The sequence below is a fragment of the Anolis carolinensis genome, chromosome 1, assembly GCF_035594765.1.
Source record: "Anolis carolinensis isolate JA03-04 chromosome 1, rAnoCar3.1.pri, whole genome shotgun sequence".
Classification (NCBI taxonomy): Eukaryota; Metazoa; Chordata; class Lepidosauria; order Squamata; family Dactyloidae; genus Anolis; species Anolis carolinensis.
The window spans coordinates 163,882,439-163,909,737 of record NC_085841.1 but is presented as its reverse complement, the minus strand read 5'-3'; the positions used below and the strand labels follow the sequence as shown (position 1 = coordinate 163,909,737).

The following is a 27,299-nucleotide window of genomic DNA, read 5'->3' as shown; positions in this document are numbered from 1 at the left end:
AGTCGTAAGGCTGAACAGGGAATAGGGTTACAGCCTGTGTTGGATGGGGTCGCACTCCCCCTGAAGACACAGGTTCGCAGTCTGGGGGTTCTCCTGGACTCATTGCTGAGCCTGGAGCCCCAGGTCTCGGCAGTGGCCAGGGGAGCATTCGCGCAACTGAGACTTGTGAGCCAGCTGCGCCCGTTCCTTGGGAGGTCTGACTTGGCCATGGTGGTCCACGCTCTGGTTACAGCTCGTTTGGACTACTGCAACGCTCTCTACGTGGGGTTGCCTTTGAAGACGGCCCGGAAGCTCCAACTAGTACAACGGGCGGCAGCCAGATTAATAACTGGGGCAGCATACAGGGAGCGTACCACCCCCCTGCTAAGCCAGCTCCACTGGCTGCCGATATGCTACCGAGCCCAATTCAAAGTGCTGGTCTTGACCTATAAAGCCCTAAACGGTTCTGGCCCAATTTACTTATCCGAACGTATCTCCTCATATGAGCCAGCTAGATCCCTAAGATCATCTGGAGAGGCCCTGCTCTCGGTCCCACCTGCCTTGCAGGCGCGGCTGGTGGGAACGAGGGACAGGGCCTTCTCGGTGGTGGCTCCCCGGCTGTGGAACACCCTTCCCACAAATATCTGACAAGCCCCAACTCTTCTGGGTTTCAGAAAGGCTGTGAAAACATGGCTGTGTGCACAAGCTTTTAACGAGTAATATGATAACCTCGACATGGTCCGATTGAAAGATGAAGCATGAGGTTTTTAGACAAATGGATCTAATTTACATATGTTTTAATTTTTATAATGTATTTTAATGATGTATTTTTATAGTTTTAATTGATTATATGTACTGTTTTTGTTTTATTATTATGTTCTTGGCATTAAATGTTGCCAACTGTTGTAAGCCGCCCTGAGTCCCCCCGGGTGAGAAGGGTAGGGTATAAATTCTGGAAATAACCATAATATTGTAGGCTGGATCTAAATTGCCATATAATCCAGTTTCTGAATCCAGATTATCTGCTTTGAATTGGATTATATGAGTCTACACTGCCATATAATCTAGTGCTAAACAGATAATCTGAATTTAGAAATGGGATTACAGTATATGGAGTCTAGATGTGGCTGTAGCTAAATACTAGAAAAATTTATAACACTTACATGCACATACACACTAGGTTAAAAATAGTAAATCAGCACAGAGGTTTAGCTTTATAGGAATATTGATACTGAATGTGTAAACTGGGCTCATGGAAAATGTTTTTATGATCAGAGCTCAGGCCCCTTTCACACAGCTATATAAAATCCACATTGAACTGAGTTATATGGCAGTGTGGACTCAGATGTCCCCGTTCAAAGCAGATACTGTGGATTATCTGCTTTGATATTCTGGGTTATATGGCTGTGTGGAAGGGCCCTGAGTCCACACTGCCATATAACCCAGTTCAATGTCGAACTTATACAGCTGTGTGGAAATGGCAATCATAACCATTTGGAGATCATAAACTTTTGGGAAAGTTTGATCGTTCTGAGAAAAGCTAAAAACCCATTTGAGTAGAATCTTCTCAAGTGATATACAACCAAATGTAATATACAAGGCAATGTCTTTAGTTGTTAGACTGAACCTATTGTCTCTGATCTGTTAGGAAAACAGTGAATATGCCAATGCACAAAACAGCGGTGCTTCAGAAGTGTTTTTCAGTTGCCCCAAAATATATCTACTCTCCCATAAAAACATGTTTATATCATGCACTCAAGAGACAAAAATGAAATAGGTTTTGGTAAAATAACATATTTGGTTTACTCACAACCTTCATGTATTCAGCATAACACAGGAACATAGCCTATCAGTCTAGTTGCAGATATGTTTGTGAGAGTTTCTCTATGCAGATGGCACAGGGCATCTTTCTTACAACAAAGCAGGCAAGTGCTTGCTCTTAGCAGTCCAAAGTCTAAGAAAAATCTAAAATAAGAGTCTGAGGTCTAAGCAGTCTCAGATCAGATAGTCTGCAGCTTCTCCCACAACTTCTCAGGAAACATAGAGCGAAAGAAGCTGCCCAGCTTACTTGTCTGAACGTATCATCTGCTATTATCCGTCTCGCAGTTTAAGATTGTTGGGGATGGCCCTGCTCTCGATCCCACCACCTTCACACACACGAAATCAAGGGTACGGTTGTAATGTATTTAGAAACATAAAGTTAAAAACTTGGCATTCTCCAAGATGTCCTTTGACCAGAATCTGGCCACTTGGGAGTGCCTCTGGTGTCACTGCGAGAAGGTCCTCCATTGTGCATGTGGCAGGGTTCAGACCGTATTGTAGTAAAAGGTCTGTGGTTTGCTCTTCCCTACACTCACATGTCGCAGACTCCATTTTGTAGCCATATTCCTGAAGATTGGCTTTACACCTCATGGTGCCAGAGCACAGTCTGTTCAGTGCCTTCCATGTTGCCACGTCTTCTGTGTGCCCAGGAGGAAGTTTCTCCTCCAGTCTCGGCCACGAGGTTCCAGGTTTTAGCCTGCCACTTTTGGACTCCTGCTTGCTGAGGTGTTCCTGCAAGTATCTCTGTAGATCTTAGAAAGCTATTTCTTGATTTAAGGCATTGGCGTGCTGACTGATATCCAAACAGGAGATGGGTCGAAGATGTCAATGCTTTGGGCCTTTCATTATTGACTGTTACTGCCCGGCAGATGTCAGGTGCTGCAATACCAGCTAAACAGTATAATTTCTCCAGTGGTGTAGGGCGCAGGATCCTGTGATAATGTGGCAAGTCTCATTAAGAGCCACATCCACTGTTTTAATGTGGTGAGAGGTGTTCCACACTGGGCATGCGTATTCAGCAGCAGACTAGCAAAGCGCAAGGGCAGATGTTTTCACTGTGTCTGGTTGTGATCCCCAGGCTGTGCCAGTCAGCTTTCATATGATATTGTTTCTAGCACCCACTTTTTTCTTGATAGTCAAGCAGTGCTTCTTGTAGGTCAGAGCACAATCCAGGGTAACTCCCAGGTATGCTTGGTGTGCTGCAATGCTCCAGCGAGATTCCTTCCCAGATAATCCTCTGAGCTTGAGATGCTTGTCTGTTCTTAAGGTGAAAAGTACGTCTGTGTTTTAGATGGATTAGGAATCAACTGGTTTTCCCTGCAATAGGCAGTAAGAGCACCTAAAGTTTTGGAGAGCTTCTGTTCAACCCTTTCAAAGCTCCCTGCTTGGGTTGTGATGGCACGATCGTCAGCATAGATGAAACGCTCTGTCCCTTCTGGCAGTGGCTGATCATTTGTGTAAATGTTAAACATCGATGGAGCAAGCACACTCCCCTGGGGAAGGCCGTTCTTCTGTTTTCGCCATCTGCAGTTAAAATGTTGTCAGACTCCATTCCTACTCCACTGTGGGCGAGGCATCCTCAAATTGCGGCCCTTCAGCTGTTTGGGCCTCCAACTCCCAGAATTCCTAGCCATTGAACAAGCTGGCAAAGGCCTCTGGGAATTGGGAGGCCCAAACAATTGCAGGAGTTTCGGGCCTGGTGTAGATGCAGTCCTAGACTTCGCTAACACATCATTGCGGCTCCTTATCACTTACTAATGATTGTTTATTATTATGTTTGTGTCAGCAAAAGGCACATTTCAAAAATAATTTAACAAAATCCCTCTTTTAGTTTGCTGAGTGGGTTGGGGGAATGGACTCTGAGAGCGACCCAGCAGTAGTGATGAGGCAAAGGCCCTGCCCCTTAGCCAAACACGTCATAATGGCGCCTGCGACGTCACTGGGCGTGGAAAGGAGGGAGGGGTGGCGGTTGACGGATGTGGAAGAGTCACGCGGGCCTTCCGCCTTGATGCTGCCCGGCGGTGAGTGCGAGCGCGAGCGAGCAGGATGTGGCCCAACGGGTTTTTTTGGCGGCCGGGCGGGGGGGGGGGGGGGGAGTGGAGGAAGAGGCACTTTTTTCCCTTGGGGGGGGGGGGGGGGGAAGGATAAGACGAGAGAGGGAATTGCTGCTGCGGTTGTTGCCGGGGCAGCGAGGGGCGGGGCCACAATCGCGTTGCCATGGGGACGGGGAGGGAGAAATATGGAGGCCTTGCGTGTGCGGGGTCGGTCCAAGCACCCTCCTCATTTGCCTTTCTCCCCTGCTCGGAAGGAAGGACATTTCTCCCAGGCTGTGCAGGGCCAGAGATGTGGCTCCCAAGGCGACCCTGACCCTCACCCTTCAAAATGGCAGGATGGAGTTGAGTTGGAAGGCCCTGGTGGCCTCTTCTGTGAGTCAGAAAATTAGGAAAACAATGGGAGGGCCAGGGAGAAGGATGCAGGAAAACAGTAAACAATCATAAACAAGTGGGAACATACTAGACAGCAAATATCAAATACAGTAGAGTCTCACTTATCCAAGCTAAACGGGCCAGCAGAAGCTTGGATAAGTGAATATCTTGGATAATAAGGAGGGATTAAGGAAAAGCCTATTAAACATCAAATTAGGTTGATTTTACAAATTCAGCACCAAAACATCATGTTATACAACAAATTTGACAGAAAAAGTAGTTCAATACACAGTAATGTTATGTTGTAATTACTGTATTTATGACTTTAGCACCAAAATATCATGCAGTCGCGATTGGTGGGGACAAGAGAGAGGGCCTTCTCCGTCGTGGCCCCCCGGCTTTGGAACTCTCTTCCTAGAGAGAACAGGCAGGCCCCTACCCTCCTCTCCTTTCGTAGGAGCTTAAAAACCTGGCTCTTCCAAAAGGCCTTTGATACCTAATTTGATGTTGGACTGATCCATCTGCCCATTTTATAATAGCCCCCATTTCTGAGATGTTGCCAATGCTATTTTGCACTTTATTGTCCATTTCTACCGGCACATTCTGTTCTGGATTTTATGAATTAGTCTCCTGTTTTAATATTGTATGTTTTTCGTATGCTTCTTGCCGATTTTAATGATTGTTTTATTGCTATTGATGTTTTACTGGTATAATTGTTTTATAGTCGTGTTACTGATATTGATTGTTTTATCGGGCTAGGCCCCATGTAAGCCTCCCCGAGTCCCTTCGGGGAGATGGGGCGGGGTATAAAAATAAAGTTATTATTTATTATTATATATTGAAAAAATTGACTACAAAAATTGCTTGGATTATCCAGAGGCTTGGATAGCGAGGCTTGGATAAGTGAGACTCTACTGTAACAATAAAACCGGACAATAAATTAACTAAACAAACATAACTTTAACTGCCGTGACACAATGCTAGAGAATCAACAGGCCTTTGGCTTTCTCTTCCTAAGAGTGCTGGTGACACTCCAGGCACTGCACATTCCAGGTTTCCATAGCATTGAATCATGGTAGTTAAAGTAGTGTCAAACGGCATTCATTCTAGCTAGGCAGATCTGTTGTATGAGAAGGAGTTTGACCCTAACTGGTGGAAAGACGTGAAAGATAGAGACTGTTATTGTATTAAAGATCTGTATAACATAAACAGACCACTGATTCCCATAAGTAGGATAATAAAAAAGTGGGAAATAAAAGCATTAGGCCCATACAGTAAATTTAAAGGGAAATCTGGGGAATGGGTTGCTGTTATTTTTTTGGGATGTATGGCCATGTTCCAGTAGCATTCATTCTTGACGTTGCACCTGCATCTGTTGCAGGCATCCTCAAGGGACAACGTGCCACCTATTTCCACTTCAGGGTGGTCACTGCTGAGCACTGTCCTTAAGCTTTAAACTTAATGCCTCTGGAACTTGAGAAAAACTCCATGGGATAACCATAAGAGCTATTTTATTGGAATGGGGAAATACACAAATCCTGGTTGTCAACATGGGCAGTGAGAGGAAGATCCATATGGAGCTGCATGTGGGGAAGAAGAAATTCAAAGCATTGGGATTGGGAACAAAGCTAAAACACAGGAGCTGCTGTGCTGGATCAGATGAGATGGGGCTAAGTCCTCCTGTTTAACACAGTGGTCCAACCCAGTGGTTCTGAGAAGGGTGCAAGTAGGTCAAACAGCAATAGCATTCTCCTTTCCTATCCCTGTAAGTTGTGTCTAGAGGCCTCTTGCCTCTGCTGTTGGAGATAGATATTCATATATAGCCATCGCTCTGTAAGCGTTGTGGAACATGACCAGAAATACTAGAAAAAGACCCCATATCTAGAACCTGAGGAAAGGAAGTTGGATATTGCTGGCAGGAAGGGAAGAGGGTTGTAAGGATACATGGTGTCTCAACAGCCCTAGTCCAGAGACAGCTGCCCAACTGAATCTCAGATTCAGCTGGTGGCCTGAGTTAACCAAGCAGACATCTCACAGTAAATATCCTGAAAGCATATGAATTTTGCTTGATTTCTGTTCTCCCACCTTCATTTCTTCATTGAAGCATGTCAAACTGTGGTATCTGAAATGAAACACATTTATTATACTCATGGCAGGGATAATAATAATAAAAATCTTTTTGTAAACTGCCTTATCTTCCGCCCGGGAGGAGTGGGGCGCTCAGGGCCATTTCCAACACATATGGCAAACATTCAGTGCCAACTATGTTCATGTTTTGCTTTGAATTTTAGAGAAATAGGAAGAAAACAATGTGAATCCTGGTTATAGTTTCTCCCATAGATCAAGGAAAGTAATAGTGCCCTTTATTTTGCTTTGGTCAGACCTCAGCTGGAATACTTGTCCAATTTGGGGCACCACAATTCAGGAGAGAAATTGACAAGCTGGAACGTGTCCAGAGGAGGGCAACTAAAACAGTCAAAGGTCTGGAAACCATGCCTTATGAGGAGTGACTTAAGAAGCTGTGTATGTTTAACCTGCAGAACAGAAGGCTGAGAGGAGACATGATCATCATGTTTAAATATTTGAAAGGATGTCATAAGGAAGAGGGAGCAGGCTTGTTTTCTGCTGCACTGGATATTCCACTTGAACATTAGGACTGCGAGAGCTGTTCAACAGTGGAACTCACTGCCTTGGAGTATGGTGGAGGCTACTTCTTTGAAGCCTTTTAAACAGAGACTGGATGGCCATCTGTCAGGAGTACTTTCAATGTGCTGTTCCTGCATGGCAGGGAGTTGGCTGGATGGCCTATTCAGTGGTTCTCAACCTGTGGGTCCCCAGATGTTTTGGCCTTTAACTCCCAGAAATCGTAACAGCTGGTAAACTGGCTGGGATTTCTGGGAGTTGTAGGCCAAAACACCTCGGGACCCTCAGGTTGACAACCACTGGCCTATGCGGTATCTTCCAATTCTGATTCTATACTCAAGGCCGAATGTAAAAACAGCCCACTTCTTCAACATTCAGTTTTATTCTTAGATATTTGGAGCCTTAGGAAACCTTTCTGTAGATGCCCTCCATAATGGGTGGCTCTCTTCATAGCATTGCATCAGGCCTTTCCTAAGAAAACTTGGCATTGACATTTTGCCATTTTTATTCATTCACACTGCTGTATCATTTTACATTTTTCTATATCTTTTAGATCTTAGCCTTATTAATTTATTTTTATTTTATTCCTACTCCATTCTTTTTTATCTTAAGAAGAAGTTAGTGCTGCATCACACTTTTTATTGCTGGATTTTTACCTTGGTTGTTTCTGTTTCATCAGCCTTCCTAAGAATTCTGTCTTAGGGTGTCCAACAAATATAGATAATAAATAATAAATGACATGACTTCACATTCTTTGTATATGTTTGAAGATGGGGATGGGGGCTGTTGTTGAAATGGCTAAGGGAGCAATCATTTCCATGCACATAATTAATATATTGTGATATTGTTCACAGTTCTTAGAAAAGAAGAAGATGGAAAGTAATGCTGTCCTTTTGGAATCCAAATCCTCACCACTAAACCTCCTGAATGAAATGCACCAACTCCGCCTCCTTGGACACCTTTGTGATGTGACTGTGAGTGTGGAATATCATGGTGTCAGGGCAGAGTTTGTTGCTCACAAAGCTGTGTTGGCAGCGACAAGCAAGTTTTTTAAAGAGGTGCTTCTCAGTGAGAAAGGCATGGATGGACCAAGGAGAATTGTATTATTGAATGAAGTCCAAGTAGCTGACTTTGCATCTTTTCTTGAGTTTGTTTACACTGCCAGGGTAGAGGTAGAAGAAGATCGGGTGCAGCGCATGTTGGATATAGCTGAGAGGTTAAAATGCTTGGATTTGTCAGAAACCTGCTTTCAACTAAAGAAGCAGATGCTTGAATCAGTATTGTTGGAGTTACAGAATTTTTCGGAGTCTCAGGAAGCCGAAGAGGACAGTAGCGGTCAGTCAAGCAGTCTACTTGAGTCCAAGGCAATTGGTGACACACAGAATGACAATGTAAACTATTTTTCAAATTCTTCACTTGAAAGGCTCAGAGATGGAGAGTGCCTTGAGGCCCCTACTGCTAAACTAAAGGAGAGGTTGGACAAGAAAAAAGAAGCCCTGAAGATGCCCTGCACCAAAATCAGGAGGGCTAGTGGAAGGCTGGCTGGAAGGAAAGTGTTTGTGGAAATACCCAAGAAAAAGTACACAAGGCGCCTGAGAGAGCAGCAGAAGTACGCTGAGGCTGTTGCTGCAGAGAGCAGGCTCTCCAAAGAGCACCACATTTATGAAGAAGGTGGTGAAGAGGAGGAGGAGGAGGAGAAAGAGCAAGTAGCAAATAGTGTGAAGCCTGAACACAAAGAGTGTGAAGACACCCATGAACTGGAAGAAAATGAGAATAAACTGGAGGAGTACAAAAAAGACCATGCTGGCAATTTTACATGCAGCACCTGCGAAAGAGAATTCCTGTATGAGAAGAGCTTTCTAAAACACATAAAGCACAGCCACGGAATCACAGCCGAGATTATTTATTGTTGTGAAACATGCGGCCAGACTTTTGCCAACCGGTGCAACCTCAAAAGCCACCAACAACACGTCCACAGCAGTGAGCGCCACTTCCCATGTGAGCTCTGTGGTAAGAGGTTCAAGAGGAAGAAGGACGTCAAGAGGCACATTCTGCAGGTTCATGAGGGTGGTGGGGAGCGTCATCACTGCCTACAATGTGGAAAGGGTTTGAGCTCCAAAACGGCCTTGAGGCTTCATGAAAGGACACATACAGGCGACAAGCCTTATGGGTGCACAGAGTGTGAGGCTAAGTTTTCTCAGCCTTCGGCACTCAAGACACACATGAGGTATGAACAGACTTAACTGGCCTTATTAGCTAAAATCTCTGGGCAAAAGGTAAAATTCCCCCAAGCAGTTTGTCAGATTCAACCAGCAAATTTGGGTTGGGGACTCTTAATTTAGTATGCATTCATTACTACTTAGGGGAAGGGTTCCACTACATAGCCTCAGATACTCTTAGGATTCTTTAAAATAGCTTGGTTAAATGTGAGTCTTTGCCAGAGAACTGGAAATTATTGGAGTCCCAAGTCTTAAATATGTTGGAGTTCAGGAAATGTAATGATTTTTTTAAAAAGACCTCCATGCAATCTAGTAAAAATCTGACTTTTATTATCTCATTTGGATATAGATAGAATACTGTATAATGCAGAAGAATGAGGATCTTTAGAACTGATACTGAATTCAAGCTTTCTCTATATCAGTGGTGCACAACCTGCAGCCCTAGGAGCTGAAGTCCAAAATACCTGGAGAGCCATAGGTTGTGCACCACTGCTTTAAATTAATGGAAGATTGCCCATCTCCCTGATTTGGAGCCACTGACATTTTTTATATAAAAATAGTAACACTTGCAGATAGACTGTATCACTTCAGGATATGATTAAGTGTTCTCCTATAACTAAATAGAAAATCCTATGTATGTACAATTAGCATGTCAGAAACTAGGTAAGGATAAAGTGCTCCTTTCTGACTTCTAGTCTTCTATGTAGAAGGAATTTTGTTTTGATAGGTGGATCTTTCAGACATGTGAGTGCTGCTCTCCAAATGATGGAAATTGACACACAAACCCTCCAACAAGAATTAGGGAACATTTCACGGATTCATAACCCCAGAATGTGGCAGTGATCACTGGCACTGATAGCTTTATTGGGTTTTAAAAAAAACAGTGAAAATTATTCATCAGCACACTGCTTATTAAACACTAGAGACAAGCAAGGACATTTTGTTTTTGACCTGTTGCTACCTTTCATAGGATAAATGATAGTAGGATGAGGAAATGTTCTTTCAGAGAATCTCTGTTCTCAGTGGATTTTGTTCTGTGGAGCAGGGCATGAAATGGATTCTTCCTTGTGAGTTGTTTCCTTCTGGGATTATATACTGCTTGAATTGCTCTAGCAAACAAAGAGTATAGAGTACTGTGTGAAATAAAAGAGTTTTACAGAGCACTCAATGCCTTAATTTCATTTCTTAGTTCAAATGTTGGAGGTGAAGTCCACATCTGAAGGGACAATCCCTTGTTGGTTAGCCTTATTAGTAATTATCATTTTGGAAGACTGCATCTGAATGTTTGAGAGAGGAAACTATCCCTACTCCATTTCATATTTTGAAGAACTCTTCTTTTAGGGGTAGCAGTATATGGTCCCAGTAGAAGAGACATGTAGCCAGGAATCTGTGTTGGATGAATTTTAATATTTGATGGCCCAAATCCAAAGGTTAATCTCGACTAGGTTAATCGACTCCCCCCCTTTTGAAACTAATTTTTGAAAATATGGGTCTGAGGCCCGAAAGTATTTTTAAAATGAATTTTTTGAAAAGCAACCCCAAAATTGGAGCCTTTTATGATGGGGGCCCTTCTGCCTCCTACTCACTCAGCTGTAAACTAATTTTGAAATACAAGCAAACAAACCAACACCCATGAATCTAAGGTGCTATTGATTGCAAGACTTACCCTATGTTTGGAGCCTCTAAAATGGGGACAAAGTGTATATTAGAATCGGTGAAATATTGTTTTATATATTTTGTGTCGAAAGTATTGCATAATAAAGTTTAAAACTGATAAAATAAAGGGATCACAAGCAGCTAAATAATTTTAGACCAAAAATGGGCAATAGCGACCGCATGGTCTATAGCTTTAATCTGCTGTAGTTGGGACTAACAGTTGGATTCAAAAATTAAGTATCTTCTTCCCCATTTTTAAAAATCATGTTGGAAGTTTTCCCCTAGGGGAATTCACTTTTTTTTTCCGTGTCAGGAGCAACCGGAGTTGCTTCTGGAGTGAGAGAATTGGCCGTCTGCAAGGACGTTGCCCAGGGGACGCCCGGATGTTTTGATGTTTTTACCATCCTTGTGGGAGGCTTCTCTCATGTCCCCGCATGGAGCTGGAGCTGATAGAGGGAGCTCATCCACACTCTCCCCAGATGGGATTCGAACCTGGCAGCTTTCAGGTCAGCAACCCAACCTTCAAGTCACTTAGTCCACTACACCATCTGGGGGCTCCGGGGAATTCACTGAAGCCATGTTACTGTTCTTGGGGGGGGGGGGGGTGGATAATAATTTGTAATTAAAGGCATCTTAATAGTGGTCCCAGTTAATCCAGTTACTTTTTAATTAGTGTTTTGGTTTATATTGTTACCATATTTCAATCGTTGTTTTGTTGTAGGCTGGTTTAATACATTGCTATTGTCTTGGCATAGATGAGGTGCAGAGGTTTGTTTATTAGATATCTAGATTTGCCAATATGTTTCTTGTTAAGAAAAAAACTTGTAACTTTAGTATACATCCTGAATATTGTGATTTGAATTTATCAAGTCACACTTCCATCCAACTGGAGCACTGTATATATAGAAAACTTCTGCCAACTAATCATCAGTTACATTGGGAATTTCTTACATAAGCAGATGTCGTGCAGTTCATTCTGGCTGTACAGTAGAGTCTCACTTATCCAACATAAACGGGCCGGCAGAAAGTTGGATAAGTGAATATGTTGGATAATAAGGAGGGATTAAGGAAAAGCCTATTAAACATCAAATTAGGTTATGATTTTACAAATTAAGCACCAAAACATCATGTAATACAACAAATTTGATAGAAAAAGTAGTTCAATACACAGTAATGCTATGTAGTAATTACTGTATTTACAAATTTAGCACCAAAATATCACGATATTTTGAAATCATTGACTACAGAACTGCGTTGGATAATCCAGAACGTTGGATAAGTGAGTGTTGGATAAGTGAGACTCTACTGTATTTGGATTGTTGGGGACATCCCATTACTGAACTGACCATACAGGAGTAAGCTAGGATGCTAGTGCAAGGTGCTAGTTATTACATATTACATAGAGAAGAAGAGTGAGAGCTGTGCTAACTGATTTGTACTGCATTGTCATTTCAGAATCCACACTGGTGAGAGGCCTTTTGTTTGTAGTGATTGTGGAGCAAGATTCACACAGAATCACATGCTTATATATCATAAAAGATGCCACACAGGTATGAGAATCATTTTGCTTTTTTAACTATTCTCTTTTTTTAGCTGAATGTGCCATTTGTTGGAAATCAGTCACTGGGACTACCAAGTATGGATTTCAGCTGTGACTATTGAGAGTTGTCCCAAGGTCATTGCTGGGTAGCAAATCCACTGAGGTACTGATAAACAGATTTTCACTTGTATGGTAGATATCAGCAAGTGAATCTCAGGCTCCTAGCTTATCAGTTATGTGCAGTATCCTAGTGCATACTGCTAATTGTTCTTGCTCAAGGTGGGAGCAGTTAAATCACACACAGAGTTTCATGTTGTGGTTTGTGTATCATGATCTCCAGACATGGACATTTTTTGTTTTCAGCTTTGTTGGGAGCAAAATAAACCAGTGAAATCGCTTTCATTAGAATTTGAAAACAGAAGAGAACAAAGCCCTGTAGTTAGCTGTTTCCATTGCAAGCGGAATTGACTTAGAAGCTTTTCTTGCTATAAGACTGAAAATAAGTGTGAAGCTTCTCATCACTTGCTACGTGTGCCGTCAAAAGTTCAGTGGCTCCTAGACTATTGTTGGAAACATGGTAAAAATCAAATGTGAGGATAAAAAATAAGGTAGGAGTGAGAGTGGGAAAACAAGGCCTCGTGAGCTCATTTTGGAGTGTTACAGATCCAGGCAACACTGAATATACTTCGACTAGGAAAGAGGTGAAGGCTTTCTGAGCAATTGCTGATATGATTTCTGAGTTGATGTGGAAGAAAGAGGTAGAAAATGTGACCAGCAAGAAAAGGAGTTTCATGTATGGACCTAGATAGTTTCAGGTATCCTTCAGCTAGTAGAGAATATTTCTTACTGACAATATTGGGATTGTGAGCCCAGTCACTTATTTAGTAGGCTGTCCAGTGACATGGCTTTGAGCTTCCTATAGTTGCACAAATTATATTAGGAGTTAGGAATATATTTGAGAAATATTCTAGGTGCAAAATAAAATTCTGTTTAAATCAACATGGAAAATCATGATAGCCTCCAGTTGTTGGACTACAACTCACATTGGTCCTAGCCAGAAAGATTATATATTCGAACATTATCCAAAGAGCCACAGATCCCAGTTGTGCTAGTCCACTAGTCACTTGTGTTAGTGCAATTACTTTTGAGCTGAGGAAATTTCATGCATCCTGTGCTTTGCATTTTGCTTACCTGTGATATAACCTGATGCTGGCTTTTGAGGATTTTCTATAGGCAGATCAACAATAGTCTTGTCACACAAGCTTTTCCTCCAATTCTTTGCTGTACATCAACTTTGTGAAACTCCCATTGGCGGGCACTACAGTAACATTCTGAATTAGCCGTCAGTTAATTCTGTGACCTTGGATTGTTTGTAATAATTGCTGTGTTCTGCTCCCATTCTTTAGTAGCTGTTGATAGAATCAGTCGCTTAAAGGCTATAATCACTAATGTTTCAAATAGAAAATGTAGTCAAAGTGGGTAATGCTGATCTACTAAATCCATATCTTTGTGGGTATATATTTCTTACCACCCATGAATAAAATAACCTTTTTACCATTGTCCTCCCATTCCAATGTGCTATAGGGGAACGGCCATTCATGTGTGAAACTTGCGGGAAGAGCTTTGCCTCTAAGGAGTATTTGAAACACCATAATAGAATCCACACGGGGTCCAAGCCGTTTAAATGTGAAGTCTGCTTCCGAACATTTGCACAGAGGAATTCGTTGTATCAGCACATTAAAGTTCATACAGGTAGGAAGCAGGAGCCAAGATTGGGGAGGGGGGATATTCATGGGAATTGTAAGAGAATATTTCCTGAAGTTCACTCAGAGGACTTATCGAGATGATCAGACTAGCGGGTTTTTTTTTTAATTTCCTTGTTCTTGTGACAGTGTTAGCCAGCTCAGCAAACTTTCAGTATGATTTAGTTTCAGTTTTGGTTATGAGTAAAGCGGCTACCTCCAGCTCTTCACTCTTTCAGTTGTGTTTAGATGCTGCATATACTAACTGCAATGTCTGGAAATCCCTCGATGATCCAGATTCATTCCATAATGAGTTCTCATATTGTTTTTGTTATGTGTTTTCCATTCAAATCTAGGTAGGGTTTTGTTTTTATAAGTTTTACTCAGGTGAGGTTTGCCATTGCCTTCCACTTAGAATGAGATGGTGTGACAAGGGCAAAGCGATCCATGGTCAGTGGAGATTTGAATCTACTCATATCCTAGTCCAACGTATGGACTACTACATCATGTTGGTGCACAAACCTGCTTGATCTAGTTGTTGGTCCTGAACCTAGACCACAGTACATTTTGACCCTACTTAGGAATGGTTCTAAACCTAACATGACTGTCAGTAGCATCTAAATTTCTACAATTTGGGTGGGGAGGGGAACAGAAAAGGCACAATCCTATTGAAGTATCACTTATGGAAGCTCCTTCCCCAGCCAGAATAGCCTTGGATGTTGGCTTTGGAATTATTGAAATCAGCCCCTTTGGCCACAGGGAAGGGATTGTGTGAGAATGAATAAAGAAAAACCCAGAAGTTGCATGTTTCTCAAAAACAAATGATTGCTATTTAAAAAAAAAGTCCTCTTGTTTGCATCTTAATCTTTTCTGAAAATAGTAGTCCTGCCAGAATTGCAAGTCTTTAGGAATAGACCATGTGAATGTTATCAAAACTATTGTTTTCGGTTACAGGTGAGCGCCCTTACTGTTGTGATCAGTGTGGCAAACAGTTCACCCAACTCAATGCCCTGCAGCGCCATCATCGAATTCATACAGGGGAGAAGCCATTTATGTGCAACGCCTGTGGCCGGACATTTACTGACAAATCTACACTTCGGCGGCACACCTCAGTAAGGAGACTGCTCCTTATACCTCCTAGCAAACTTGCAAATGGTGTACTTATGAACAAAGCTGAGAAATATTTATCTAGAGTAGATCCGCTAAACAAATTATTGAATGGGAAATTGAAGTATAGGTACATAGTGTGTATTTGATGGATTTACACTAGTTGGGATTGGCTAGAGAGATTCAGGACATTGTTCAGTATACCATGGCTATCATCTGCAGGGCAACACAGGAATTAAGACTTTTGATGGTTGGTCCTTTTATGTATGTGGAGCAAGCAAGAATGTTCTTTAGGAAATTCCACTAGTTTTTCCAGTTTTGTGCATATTAGTTCACCATGGCCTGTTTTTGATAAAGGATGATAAGATCCACAAAACAGTTGGCTATCCCAATACAGTTTTTTAACATTTATTTAAAATGTCATTCTCATTCAAGTGTCATTCTTCTATTGCAGTCTCACCATGGGGGTATGAACAGAACTTGGAAATAATGGCCAGAATTCTGTATGACTTTTCACTCAACATAAATCTGGGTAGATCCAAGTGTTTAGCAGAGCTGCTAAGAAAACCCTGTTAGTGAATTGCAAAGATGTGTAACAGGACATCAGCAAGAATGCCCAATGTGTGCATTAGCCTCTTTGCTGGCTCTACTAGTTACATAGCAGCATTCCTCTACTCACTGGATACAGATGTGGCACATCTTTGCAATCCAAATTTCTACACATATAAGTCTGCTTACCAAGACGCAACTCCCAAACAAGATTCTGGTCATTGTGGTACTATTATTATTTGTAGCACGTTATTTTGGGGGGACAATGGCAGTATTTGGAAAAATAACGTAACAGCTAGCACTATTCAGTTCTTGATATTATGAGTATAATTTGGTTGTTACTTGAAAATGTTATATTTTAGGGAAAATGTGCCATTTTTGTTGAGATCTTTAAAAAGTTAAATGTAAATAGCAAGCAAGATATTTTTAAAAAGATAAACAGGAATGTTAGCTGTTTTAGTGATTTGCAAACTTTGGCATGTAGATCACCCAGATTTTTGCAACTAGAAAGACTCCAAAGCTGCCTTTTATTTATTCTGGATAGTAGTTGTGCAGCCTGCCATATGCAACTTCAAAGGGAGTATAGAGTGTCGGGAGGTAGAATATGATACTCTCTATAGCAGGACAAAAAACATTGCATTATTTTCATGTAGAATTGGGCTGAGTTTCTATCCAACGTAGTAGGGGAATATATTGAGAGTAGCTAAGGTCAGAGTAAAATTTCACAACTCAGCTCTGTCTATCAAAGTTTTGGAGGAATCATTTGTGCTAACAGCAGCACCAATGAATATATTGTTAATTGTAATAAGAAACTATTGATGGGTTTTACATGTGTTCTCTCTGTGTGTGTGTTTTCCAGATTCATGACAAAAACACACCATGGAAGTCTTTTCTTGTAGTTGTCGAAGGAGCCTCAAAAAACGACGAGGATCCCAAGACAGAGCTTCCTGATGAAGAGTATGATATGACTCACCCCAAGATATCAGAGAAGCTGCTGTCATTCCCTGAAAATGGACACTATCAGAATCTGGCTGTTGTCCAAGAAAGCCTGACTGGGCTGCGTGCAAATGGGCCTTCTGCTGTCACCAACTGTAAGGTGTCTGGCTCAGCAGGGTCCCAAGAAGGCCTCGCTGCTGCAGCTTTGCATGATCTCACTGTGTTACACACCCAGGCAGACTCACTCCAGCCATCTCTTCAGACCTTGGTGAATATAGAATAGCAACATCACCCCAAGGGAAAAAAACAGCCCTGAATTATCTGTTTAATGCTGTATATTCTGGCGCCACTGGTGGACTGCAAAAGAATAACAAAGGCTTACCTTGGCTGCTTGTCAGTGTTCTGCATTCTTGCCAAACCTGTATTTCTGGAGTTGTATCTCAACTGAAGAATTCAGTCATCCTGTACTAAAGAGCAATATACTCTTTTTCCTTTTCTTACATGTATCACTTTCTGATGATATGGTCAGTAGAAGGAAAATGAAATTATGTTTTAATTCATACATGCTTCCATTCCTTTGTTATAACATATCCATTTGGCAAGATTTCCAGCAGTCCCTGTTGAAAAGAAGGTAATTCTGCTTTTGTCACATAATTATGTATTTATTAGATGCTGTATGCCAATATCTCTACATTATAAATGGTGCAATCTTTAAGATGGTAGGGAAAATTTGGCTCTCTAAATATTTTGGTCTGTATCTCACAGAAGTCCTAAAGGTTTGTATAGCTGTAGTCTTACACCTGAAAGATAAATGGGTCCACCTCTGCTCCAAGCCAAATGCTTAATGGAGTATTAATATAGACTTGTTTTAGCTTTCATAAATTAGTGTTCTCTTCCCATCCAACCACCCATTCTACCTTCAGTGGTTTCTCCATTAAATTTTTTGCCTTAGTGTGATAACAAAAAAAAATCTTCCAGCTTCAGCAACAGCCTGAAGGTTTCCAGTGAATATTCTTGTTATTGGGTATGTATTAATGTTTATACCAAAGGTTATATTATCCATTGTAGAATTCTAATTACAACTAGAACTGATATTCTAATGATGGCTAGCAGCCTTTTGAAAACTAGAGTGACTTAGGTCTCCAACTTAGATTTCTAAAGTTGTATAGAATATGTGTTTGGAACACTATTTCATTATTATAACTGCTAGACTTTGAAAGAAGTGTCTTTTAAAACAGGCTGTTTTCCATCAAATGAAGGCTGGTTTTGTTTTTGCTACAAATGCATTGATATTGTGCCTTTTTATTTTTGAATTCAGGAAAAAAGTGCCATAACCAAAACCTATTCCAGTCTTGACATTCCAGTGATTCCCCACAAGACTTGAACTTGCTAATCCTAATGCTGGGAATAACCCTAATTTATGATTATATCATCCACATCCACCAGGATATTGGCACCACTCAAAAAGAAGCATTGCTTGTAAAAGCTGGATGAGATATGATTTCTATTCTTTTTTCATTCAACAGTAAACACGTCTGCTAAAATACAGTATGTTTAGCTCAGACAGTGTTACAACAGAGAAACTTTAAAGTGTCACACTCAAGCATACTGTTCAAAATAACTCATTTCTGCCTTCTTGCCACAGTAAGGAGCTAGGCTATGTTGCTTTCCATGTAGTTCTGTGCTTTTGTCTGAGTTACATCAAGTGATGCCCATCCAACAGTTTCCTCTGCAGCCCCTCACGTCTGCACCAGAGCTGGAGGATCTTCTGGAACAGATATGAGGGTATTCATACCACTTTTCCTTTTATACTCACACTTACTGAGCATAACAGTCTCTTAAGGCATCACATGTATCTTCCCCACTGACCTGACCTCTATGATTGGTCCTGTCACAGCATGTGAAAGAAAGAATGAAAAATAGGACTGATACTCTGAGGGAAAGTTGTTTTTTCCAGGCATGGGTGTTTAAGCACAAAAGTGTCATCATTTATCCTTCAGAGTTGCATAATTCATGACATTTGTATAGGTTTTGGAAACAGTATTACCCAGGCTACGTTGATTCTTATGTGGGTTAGGTACCGTGTGGTCTCCCAACTGTGATGGAGCAGGGATCTAGGCCAACTGGAGAAAATCACAATTCTTTCCTTAAGGACCTGTGCTGATATTTTATTTTCTGAAAAGCAGAGCGATAAAAGATCAGTGCAACCATTTCATTTCTTTATATAAACCTATTAGTAAGAGCTTGTCATCTTCTATTCCTTGTTTGTCTAGTCTGCTAAAAGGGATCTTTTTAGAGAGAATACTTAGAGGTTATATTTGCATATTTATTTTGTAAGCCCAGTACTCATTTTTGACTATTGAACTTTAATGATCAATTGCAGAGAATTTGTAGTAAATATATAAATCCCTGTTAGTACTGCTATGTAGAATTTATTTTATATTGTATCAACATGTGAAATTGGGTTAACTTGTATGGAGATGCCCCATTAAAAGAAAATGAAATAGTATTAACTTTGTTTTACATGACTTGTTTATATAAATATTTTCACTTCAAAATTTCACAAATCTTAGATGGCATGTTTGCTGTAAGCCAGAGCAGTGATACACGCAAGAGAGAGTAAAAATGTTCCTTGCCCTCTTGCAGTTTTTAAATCTGCTCTGTCAACCCATGCAAAGATTCCATGTCTTCACATATTAAATGTATCTCTGGGTCTGAAGTGTCCATTTAAAATAGTAGTATATTAACTAGTGATTGGAGAGGAATCTTACAGATCTGCATTCAGTCTTACAGCACTTAACAATGTGATGACTTATTGCTGCAAGCATGCTTACATTACGGTTCAGATTCCAGACCACATTTTTGCTGCAACCCAAAGCACCAAGATGAGCAAGTTTGACATCCCCAAATCACACATCTTTACAACATAGAAGTTGCCCATGTACTTGTTTCGGACAGTGCCAAAACTACAAAAAGAATGGGCATATCCCAAGGCAGAGGGTTCTATCTAAATACAGTTCTTCTGCAGCCTACCAAAGCTGCTTTAGTTAAGCAGAACTAGTCACTCAATTTCAAAAGCTCCTGCAAAGGAGAGCAGAATCCTATGTACAGTAGAGTCTCACTTATCCAACAAAAATGGGCCAGCAGAACGTTGGATAAGCGAATATGTTGGATAATAAGGAGGGATCAAGGAAAAGCCTATTAAACATCAAATTAGGTTATGATTTTACAAATTAAGCACCAAAACATCATGTTATACAACAAATTTGACAGAAAAAGTAGTTCAATATGCAGTAATGCTATGTAATAATAACTGTATTTACGAATTTAGCACCAAAATATCACGATGTATTGAAAACATTGACTACAAAAATGCGTTGGATAATCCAGAACGTTGGATAAGCGAGTGTTGGATAAGTGAGACTCTACTGTATTTGTTTCCCAGAAACCTGAAGAGGAGGAAGAACAAGGAACTGATTCTCCTGGAGAGGGAGGGAGGGAAAGATGGTTCTGCCCATGTCTGGCTCTTCGGCGTCACCCTGCTATCACAATGTAGCCATGAACAGAGATTATCTCCAAAAGGAATTTAATTGCCTTAAAGTTTCCTCCCCACCCATTTTGTATTGCTTGCTCTAGCGACTTACTTCATTAGGAAGAAATAATAGGATTAAAAAAAGACTCATAGTTCAGACATGGCATCATACTCTTTTAATGACAATTGGCATGATAAAATAGTAAATGCAGAAATCTACAAGCCTCACATTGAGCCACAGCCTTCATCTTTAGCTAAGGACCAAATCCATATCCCCGCTGGCTGTGGTATTAAAGGAATTGGGTATTTTCCAACTCTAACGATATGTAGAAACCCAGTATAATTCACAAAGATTGGTCACACCCATGGATCATGTTACAAATTAAGCAGCCCTAGGTGGCCTTTATGATTTCAGCGCTGAATTTATCAACTAGTACATGTCTGCTAAAATTTCGCAAGTGTTTAAACTACAACACCAGCACTAATAAACTAGAATTATAGATCCACCTATATTTGCATATACAAATACATTGAAAATACTGCCTCAACACTGCCGATGTTCTATGAAATATTTCAGCAACATATTGGAATTTTGTTTGAAAAGTTATTGAAGCCAGCTTCCTTGAAGCTGCTTTTGAAATCTGTGAGCTAGAATAATGGGCAAGAATCTTAAACCCTTTGAAGGAGATATGTATGCATAGCAATCAATTAGTCGTGCATCCATCTTACCTAAGGATCATGACTGGTTGAGGAAATTGAGAGGCCGAGACCCTTTCCTCTCCTTAAACCAAATGCCATGACAAAGTTCACCAACCACATGAATGACAATTGTGGCACTGACACCATAGAAAACTGCTTGAGGGAGCATGTCACAAAGTGTCACAAGCAATGTTCAGAACTAGAAGTAAATGAGTCACAACTCACAGAATAAATATGTCTTTGAAATAAAAATAGAAGTCTACATATCTATCTATCTATTGTAATGCACTTATGCCCCCCAGTCCATCAAACTGGCTAATTGCCACATGGGCCTTCAGTACCCTGGGATATCCATATAAATATATATATTCATGAATTCATACATCCTTACAGAAAGCACTTGCCCATCCTCCATTTTTTCCCATCTTATTCCACTACCTGCTGCTGTTCCATGCTAAGACAGTTATGGATAACTATGGGCTTCTTCCAGAAGTTTCTGGTCTACCCATCCCATCAATCCTACCATGCATAGTCAATGATAAAGGATTATATGAGTTGCAATCCAAAGCTTCTGCAGATCATGTCTGCCCACCCTTACTTACACACATATCTTCTGTCTGGGGGGAGGGGGGGAGAGCTAATCAGTACAACACTATAAAGTCTCTATCTCCTTGTCTCTTGAGGTGATGAATATGTGGACCTCTGGGTGTTAAGGAGGACCTCCTTCTCAGCCCTAAACAGAATAGCAAGTCGTATGAAATGTGAGACTTGCAGTCCAACAACATCTTGAAGGCTGCACCATCCCACCCTTTGCTAAGGAGAAAATGCAACTTTAAATCTACAATTGGAAGAAAGCTAATCCAAAACAGTATGTACGAGATTGGGTTGGAGTGCACGATAGCTGCAAGAGCAGAAAACCATTGGTCAGAGGGGCAATGGTTGAGTTTACATTGTACTCTCTGCCTTGTTAAAATAGGCCAGTGGCAAATAGCATGGCTGATATGGGTGTACACACACACATACATTGAGGTGTACAGTACATCAATTTACCCACTTCGCAACACATGTAAGTTAAGCCTGTTGCCTGGTCTACATATGCAACAGAATGGGGTGGACAGAAGGGACTCAATTTCTGTATCATTTGTCTGCCCAGGTAGGCCAGGTCTAAATGAACATTCTGGAAAAGCAAAGCTCGATAATGTCTTTAGACCTAGGTTGTAGTGTAATTTTTTCCTCCGTATTATGCATACAAAAATACTTGTGCGATGTATATATTAAATTAGCATTAACTAGCACGACTGAAACAGCAATGGAGGAGCAATATAAAATGAACTGAATTATCACTTCTTTCACATGTTATAAACAATATCTGCTATAGGTTTTAGACTCTAAATTTTAGAAGCTCCTCATTTAGGAAAGAAGAAATAACAGCACAGAATGAGAAAAAAAAATCTGTCATTAAAAATCCATTTTTACTTTTGAAGCAACTGACATTGTTTATATCTCAGAATTCTACATATTCATAAGCACACCGAGTGAAATCGCAGTGAGCTTCCAGCAAAGAGCGAGCTAGTACTGCTTTATTCACATGCATGTTCACATTTTTCCAAACTACAAGTAGATGGATGATATTGCACAAGGCTTTCTAGTTTGGAGCTAGAGAAAATACATCAGAAATTCTATTAATAACCGTAGCATCAAATTACACAACTAACATTTAGAGCAAAGCCTTTTGATTTGTTCATGTCATCAGAATAAAGACACAATACCCTGTTAACGTGTGCAACATTTGGTAAAAGCAATAGAAAATGTGCATTCATCAAAGTGTATATTATTGATTTTGTAATCAAATGAGGCTGATGTACTATATCTCCATTTAAGGCTGCAATCCACAACTTCAACACACAATGCCCTATCCAGTGCAATCCCATGGATGCTTCCTTAGTGTGTCAACAGGGCTGAGTTCCGTTGCCTCTCTGAAGTAGTGGGATTAATATCTGAGAAAACATGCATGGGATTGGACTGTAAAGTAGAGATGGGCAAAATGTGGCCATCCAGATGCTGTTGCACTGCACCCTTGGCAGCCCTAGCCCCAGGAAGGGCATCACAGTGCAACAACAGCAGTGGGATAGGCACACTTTGGCCACTTCTGCTATAAAGGAGGCTTTGTCTGTTAGTTGCCCTCTCAGTTCAGTGTTAAAACTTAGAATTGTTGCATAAGAGGAAATCAAAACCACACCTCCAAGACAATATTCTGATATTTTAAAACAGAAGTACACCAATATAAATTTGGATCTTCTGCAGGATATTAGGGTGGCCAGGATGGGACTCCTGTAACCTTAATGCACAATAGACCTTCCATCAGGACAAGGTGCCATCAAGCTCTTTCAAGCAGGATAAAATTTCTTGACTTCTTTCACTTTCCAGACCCCACATTCTAGCTGCAACTGTTCTCTCCCAAAAAAATGCACAGAAAAAGTTGTGTACACTGATGTGATAAATCTTCAAAGAACTTGAATATATTTCAGATCACCAACCCTTTCTCACGACTGCTACATCCAAGTTGAAAAGGCAGGAAAATCTGGATTACGAGCAAATAATTTCAGGGTAGCTGGCATTCCACAACAGTTGATTTGATTTACATTATTATTGAGTCTGCAGTTTTAAGTGCAATTACAAGGAAGTAAGTTCAACTGAACAGAGTGGGACTTGATTCCAAATAAACACGCACAGTTACATGAGAAAGAGTTCCCCCTTATATGGGATTTACATGTAAGTAAAAATGCATAGGATCAGGCCACACTTTGCATTTAGAAACGAAACAAAAAGTCTTAAATTGATAAACTCATGTGCACAGTTACACTGAATGAGCCACAACAGGATACTAAACAAGACACCAGTCATTTAAGCTAGAAGCATTTATCAAGTATCCCTGAACGGTCCTTGGCCACAACACAGTGTACTTCAATAGACAATCACAAAATGCCACAAACTGTACGGAGAGTTCATTTCAAGTCTCCCTCATTGTCTCCTTGAATAGATTTCTTTATGCGAAGCAACATGGTTGTCAGCCACTGATCCAAGCGGGAAATTGAATCGAACTCTTTAACCTGGTTGGAAGGATTCACAAATCTGGTTAAGAAGACAAAGCCCACACCCTGCAATCAAATTTCCTTTACAAAGTACCAGTATCAAGGGGGGAAATAACACTAACTTGTCTATAACTCCCTTATAATTCCTATCCTTGCTGTGTTTTGGAATCTCTCCAAATACTCACAGATGGGCAGTAGAATGTCCCTCATAATATACAACTTAGTTACAATGGCATTAGACGGAGAGCAGTATCACATCATGCATCACTATGATGCATAGCAATAATACACTTCTGTATTACAACACCGCCTGAGCTCTGCGAGTGCAGCATTCTTCCGAATGAAGCAGAGAGTGTTTGAGGATCGGGACATCCGTAGGGACACCAAGGTGCTTGTTTATAAAGCTACTGTCCTTCCAGCCTTGTTCTACGCCTGTGAAACATAGACTGTCTACAGACGTCATACTCAAATCCTGGAAATATTCCATCAGCGTTGCTTCCGAAAAATCCTGCAAATCTCTTGGGAAGACAGGCGGACAAATGTCAGCGTCCTGGAAGAAGCCAAGACCACCAGCATTGAAGCGATGCTCCTACGCCATCAACTCTGCGGGACTGGTCACGTTGTCCGAATGCCTGATCACAGTCTCCCAAAGCAGTTACTCTACTTCCAACTTAAGAATGGAAAACGGAATGTTGATGGACAGGAAAAGAGATTTAAAGATGGGCTTAAAGCCTACCTTAAAAACTGTTGCATAGACACTGAGAACTGGGAAGCCCTGGCCCTTGAGCGCTCTAACTAGAGGTTTGCTGTGTTACCAACAGTGCTGTGGAATTCAAAGAGGCACGAATGGAGGGAGAAACGTGCCAAGAGGAAGGCACATCAAGCCAACCCTGACCAGGACCGCCTTCCATCTGGAAACCGATGTCTTCACTACAGAAGAACATGCAGATCAAGAATAGGTCTCCACAGCCACCTACGCATCCACCTCCAAGACACTACATCTGGAGGACCATCATCCTTGAACTACGAAAGATTGCCTAAGTAAATTAGTTTTATTGCATAGGCATTACTGAACTTCAAGGTTACTGAAACTTTCTCCTGGAAATAATCTGCCAATGAACCAACCTTGGACCTATTCAACCTGCTCAAAATGTAAGTAAATGATAAGATCATCATCATTTCCTTTTATATACTGTAACCATTTCTAAAACAATGTGGACTAGAAAAGGAGAGCAAAAATTAAACACTGAGTTTGACTTACTGCTTCCGTGTATGCTTCACAGTTTTGTTCCTCATGGGCTTCCAGTAATTTCTAGCACAATGACATGAAAGGATTACACAACAGGACAGGCAATTTTATTACTTCTCTCAAAGAAGATGAGCTTATTAAGTAAGTCTAAGTTTTGTAAGATTGAGAAATGCTCTCACTACTTGAAGAGACATTTTTAAAATGACTCAATGATTGAGAGTAAATGAACCCTTCAGCAAGCAATTTCTACTTATATACAAAGTACTTCATTCTAATCTTGCACAGGCATTTAGATCTAGAACATTTATACTGCACGCTGTACCCATGACAATCACACAGACATCACTATAGAATGTGATCTCATAATGGCAGCTGAAGGGTTGCAAAGGGGGCGGAGCTAAATTGTACGTATTCTACCTACACAACTGCATCCAGCAGCCAATAGGAAATTGAGGAAGCAGTGCTACTCAAAGCGGCAGTCCAGGAATTGGTTTTGCTGAGCTTCTTAAGATATTGTGAGGTCCCTTTATGCCTTGGCTAGAGTTGTTGTGGAGACACGCTTATTGTGAAAGGAATTATCCAGGATACACAGGAGCTTATGCAAGTACTACTACATGTTTATGGTTTGGATGAAATGAAGCTACTGTAAAGCCAAACTGAATATGTGCAGGGCCATAAAACACACAAATTCTCTGCTGTCCAGACTTGATTTACCCTTTTCCACAGTAGAGCAATTGACCTTTATTACATGCTACTAAAATATTCCAGTTTCCTGCCCATTTGTCCACCAGTACTCATATGTTCCTCCCCATTTCTGCATGTCCAGAAAGCCTACACAGGGAATGTCATAACTACATAACTTATGGTTATGACAGATATCTGATATATGGGACAAGCAGGGGCCCCCTCCCATGTGCCAAGGCCCATTTGCCATTTAATAATAATAATAATAATAATAATAATAATAATAATAATAATAAACTTTATTTGTACCCCGCCACCATCTCCCCAACGGGGACTCAGGGCGGCTTACATGGGGCCATGCCCAGAACAATACAATATAAAACAACAAATCATAACGTATTAAACAATACAATAAAAGAAAATATACACTACAGTAAACAAAATCAAAAGAACAGTAGAACAATAACACCAAGGGCGGGCCACATGAACACTAGGTTAAAACTCGGGGTGAGAAAGGAAGTAGGAGTGAAAACCACAGAGAACAGGGTTATAGAGTGGTGGGGCAATCTGGAGGACAGATATTGAAGGAGAGCAGCAAAAGGGATATATGTAGCAATTACTCTCCAAAACCACAGCGGAAGAGCCATGTTTTCAGGTCTTTCTTAAAGGCTGCTAGTGTGGGGGCTTGCCTAATCTCACCGGGCAGTGAGTTCCATAATCGGGGGGCCACAGCAGAGAAGGCCCTCTCCCTTGTTCCCACAAGGCGGGCCTGAGATATCGGTAATGGCGACAGGAGAGCCTCCCCTGACGATCGAAGGGATCGGGCAGGTTTATGATGGGAGATACGGTCACGAAGGTAGGTGGGTCCCAAACTGTTTAGGGCTTTATAGGTGATGGTCTGCACCTTGAATTGGGACCGGAAAGTAAACGGCAGCCAATGGAGCTCCTTGAACAGGGGAGTGGATCTCCCCCTGTAACTCGCCCCAGTTATTAGTCTGGCAGCCAAACGCTGGACCAATTGTAATTTCCGGGCTGTCTTCAAGGGAAGCCCCATGTAGAGCGCATTACAGTAGTCCAGTCTAGAGGTATCTAAGACATGGACCACCGTGGTCAAGTCAGACTTCACGAGGTATGGTCGCAGTTGGCGCACAAGTTTTAGTTGTACGAAAGCCCTCCCGGCCACCGCTGACACCTGCGCCTCAAGCGTCAACGCTGAGTCCAGGAGGACCCCCCAAACTGCGGACCTGTGATTTCAGGGGGAGTGCAACCCCGTCCAGCACAGGTTGCCACCTGATACCCCGATCAGACGAGCGACTGACCAGGAGGGCCTCTGTCTTGTCAGGATTGATCCTCAGCTTGTTCGTCCTCATCCAGTCCGCCACAGCGGCCAGGCACTGGTTCAGCATCCGAGGGGCTTCCATGGAT

At 41.3% G+C, this 27,299-nt stretch overlaps 2 protein-coding genes across 7 annotated transcripts in view; one reads left to right on the top strand and one right to left on the bottom strand.

Annotated features, from left to right (window-relative positions):
• Positions 1-3,702: 3,702 nt before the first annotated feature.
• On the top strand, positions 3,703-19,127 carry gzf1 (GDNF inducible zinc finger protein 1). Of its 5 annotated transcripts, none has more exons than XM_062957977.1 (7): positions 3,805-3,821; positions 6,608-6,707; positions 7,724-9,096; positions 12,200-12,294; positions 13,869-14,036; positions 14,981-15,138; positions 16,542-19,127. In XM_062957977.1, the coding sequence occupies exons 3-7, from the start codon at positions 7,742-7,744 to the stop codon at positions 16,899-16,901; spliced, it is 2,136 nt and encodes a 711-aa protein (XP_062814047.1). In that variant the 5' UTR covers positions 3,805-3,821; positions 6,608-6,707; positions 7,724-7,741; the 3' UTR covers positions 16,902-19,127. The 5 variants fall into 5 exon arrangements, 4 of the variants coding, with proteins under 4 accessions (XP_003215297.1, XP_062814047.1, XP_062814031.1 ...); XR_009999825.1 differs by lacking the exons at positions 3,805-3,821; positions 6,608-6,707 and adding an exon at positions 4,007-4,226 and having other exon boundaries at positions 16,542-17,249; positions 17,937-19,127; XM_008115232.3 differs by lacking the exon at positions 3,805-3,821 and adding an exon at positions 4,009-4,226.
• Positions 19,128-20,311: 1,184 nt separating this feature from the next.
• The window catches only part of LOC100565548 (beta-soluble NSF attachment protein), a 34,448-nt gene continuing 27,460 nt past the window's right edge, over positions 20,312-27,299 (bottom strand). For both annotated transcript variants that reach the window (XM_008115211.3, XM_003215248.4), the window contains 2 exons: positions 25,203-25,253; positions 20,312-23,959 (listed from right to left, as the gene is read on the bottom strand). In XM_008115211.3, coding sequence (XP_008113418.1) covers positions 23,855-23,959; positions 25,203-25,253 — 156 coding nt within the window. In that variant the 3' untranslated portion in view covers positions 20,312-23,854. The remainder of the gene's footprint in view (positions 23,960-25,202; positions 25,254-27,299) is intronic.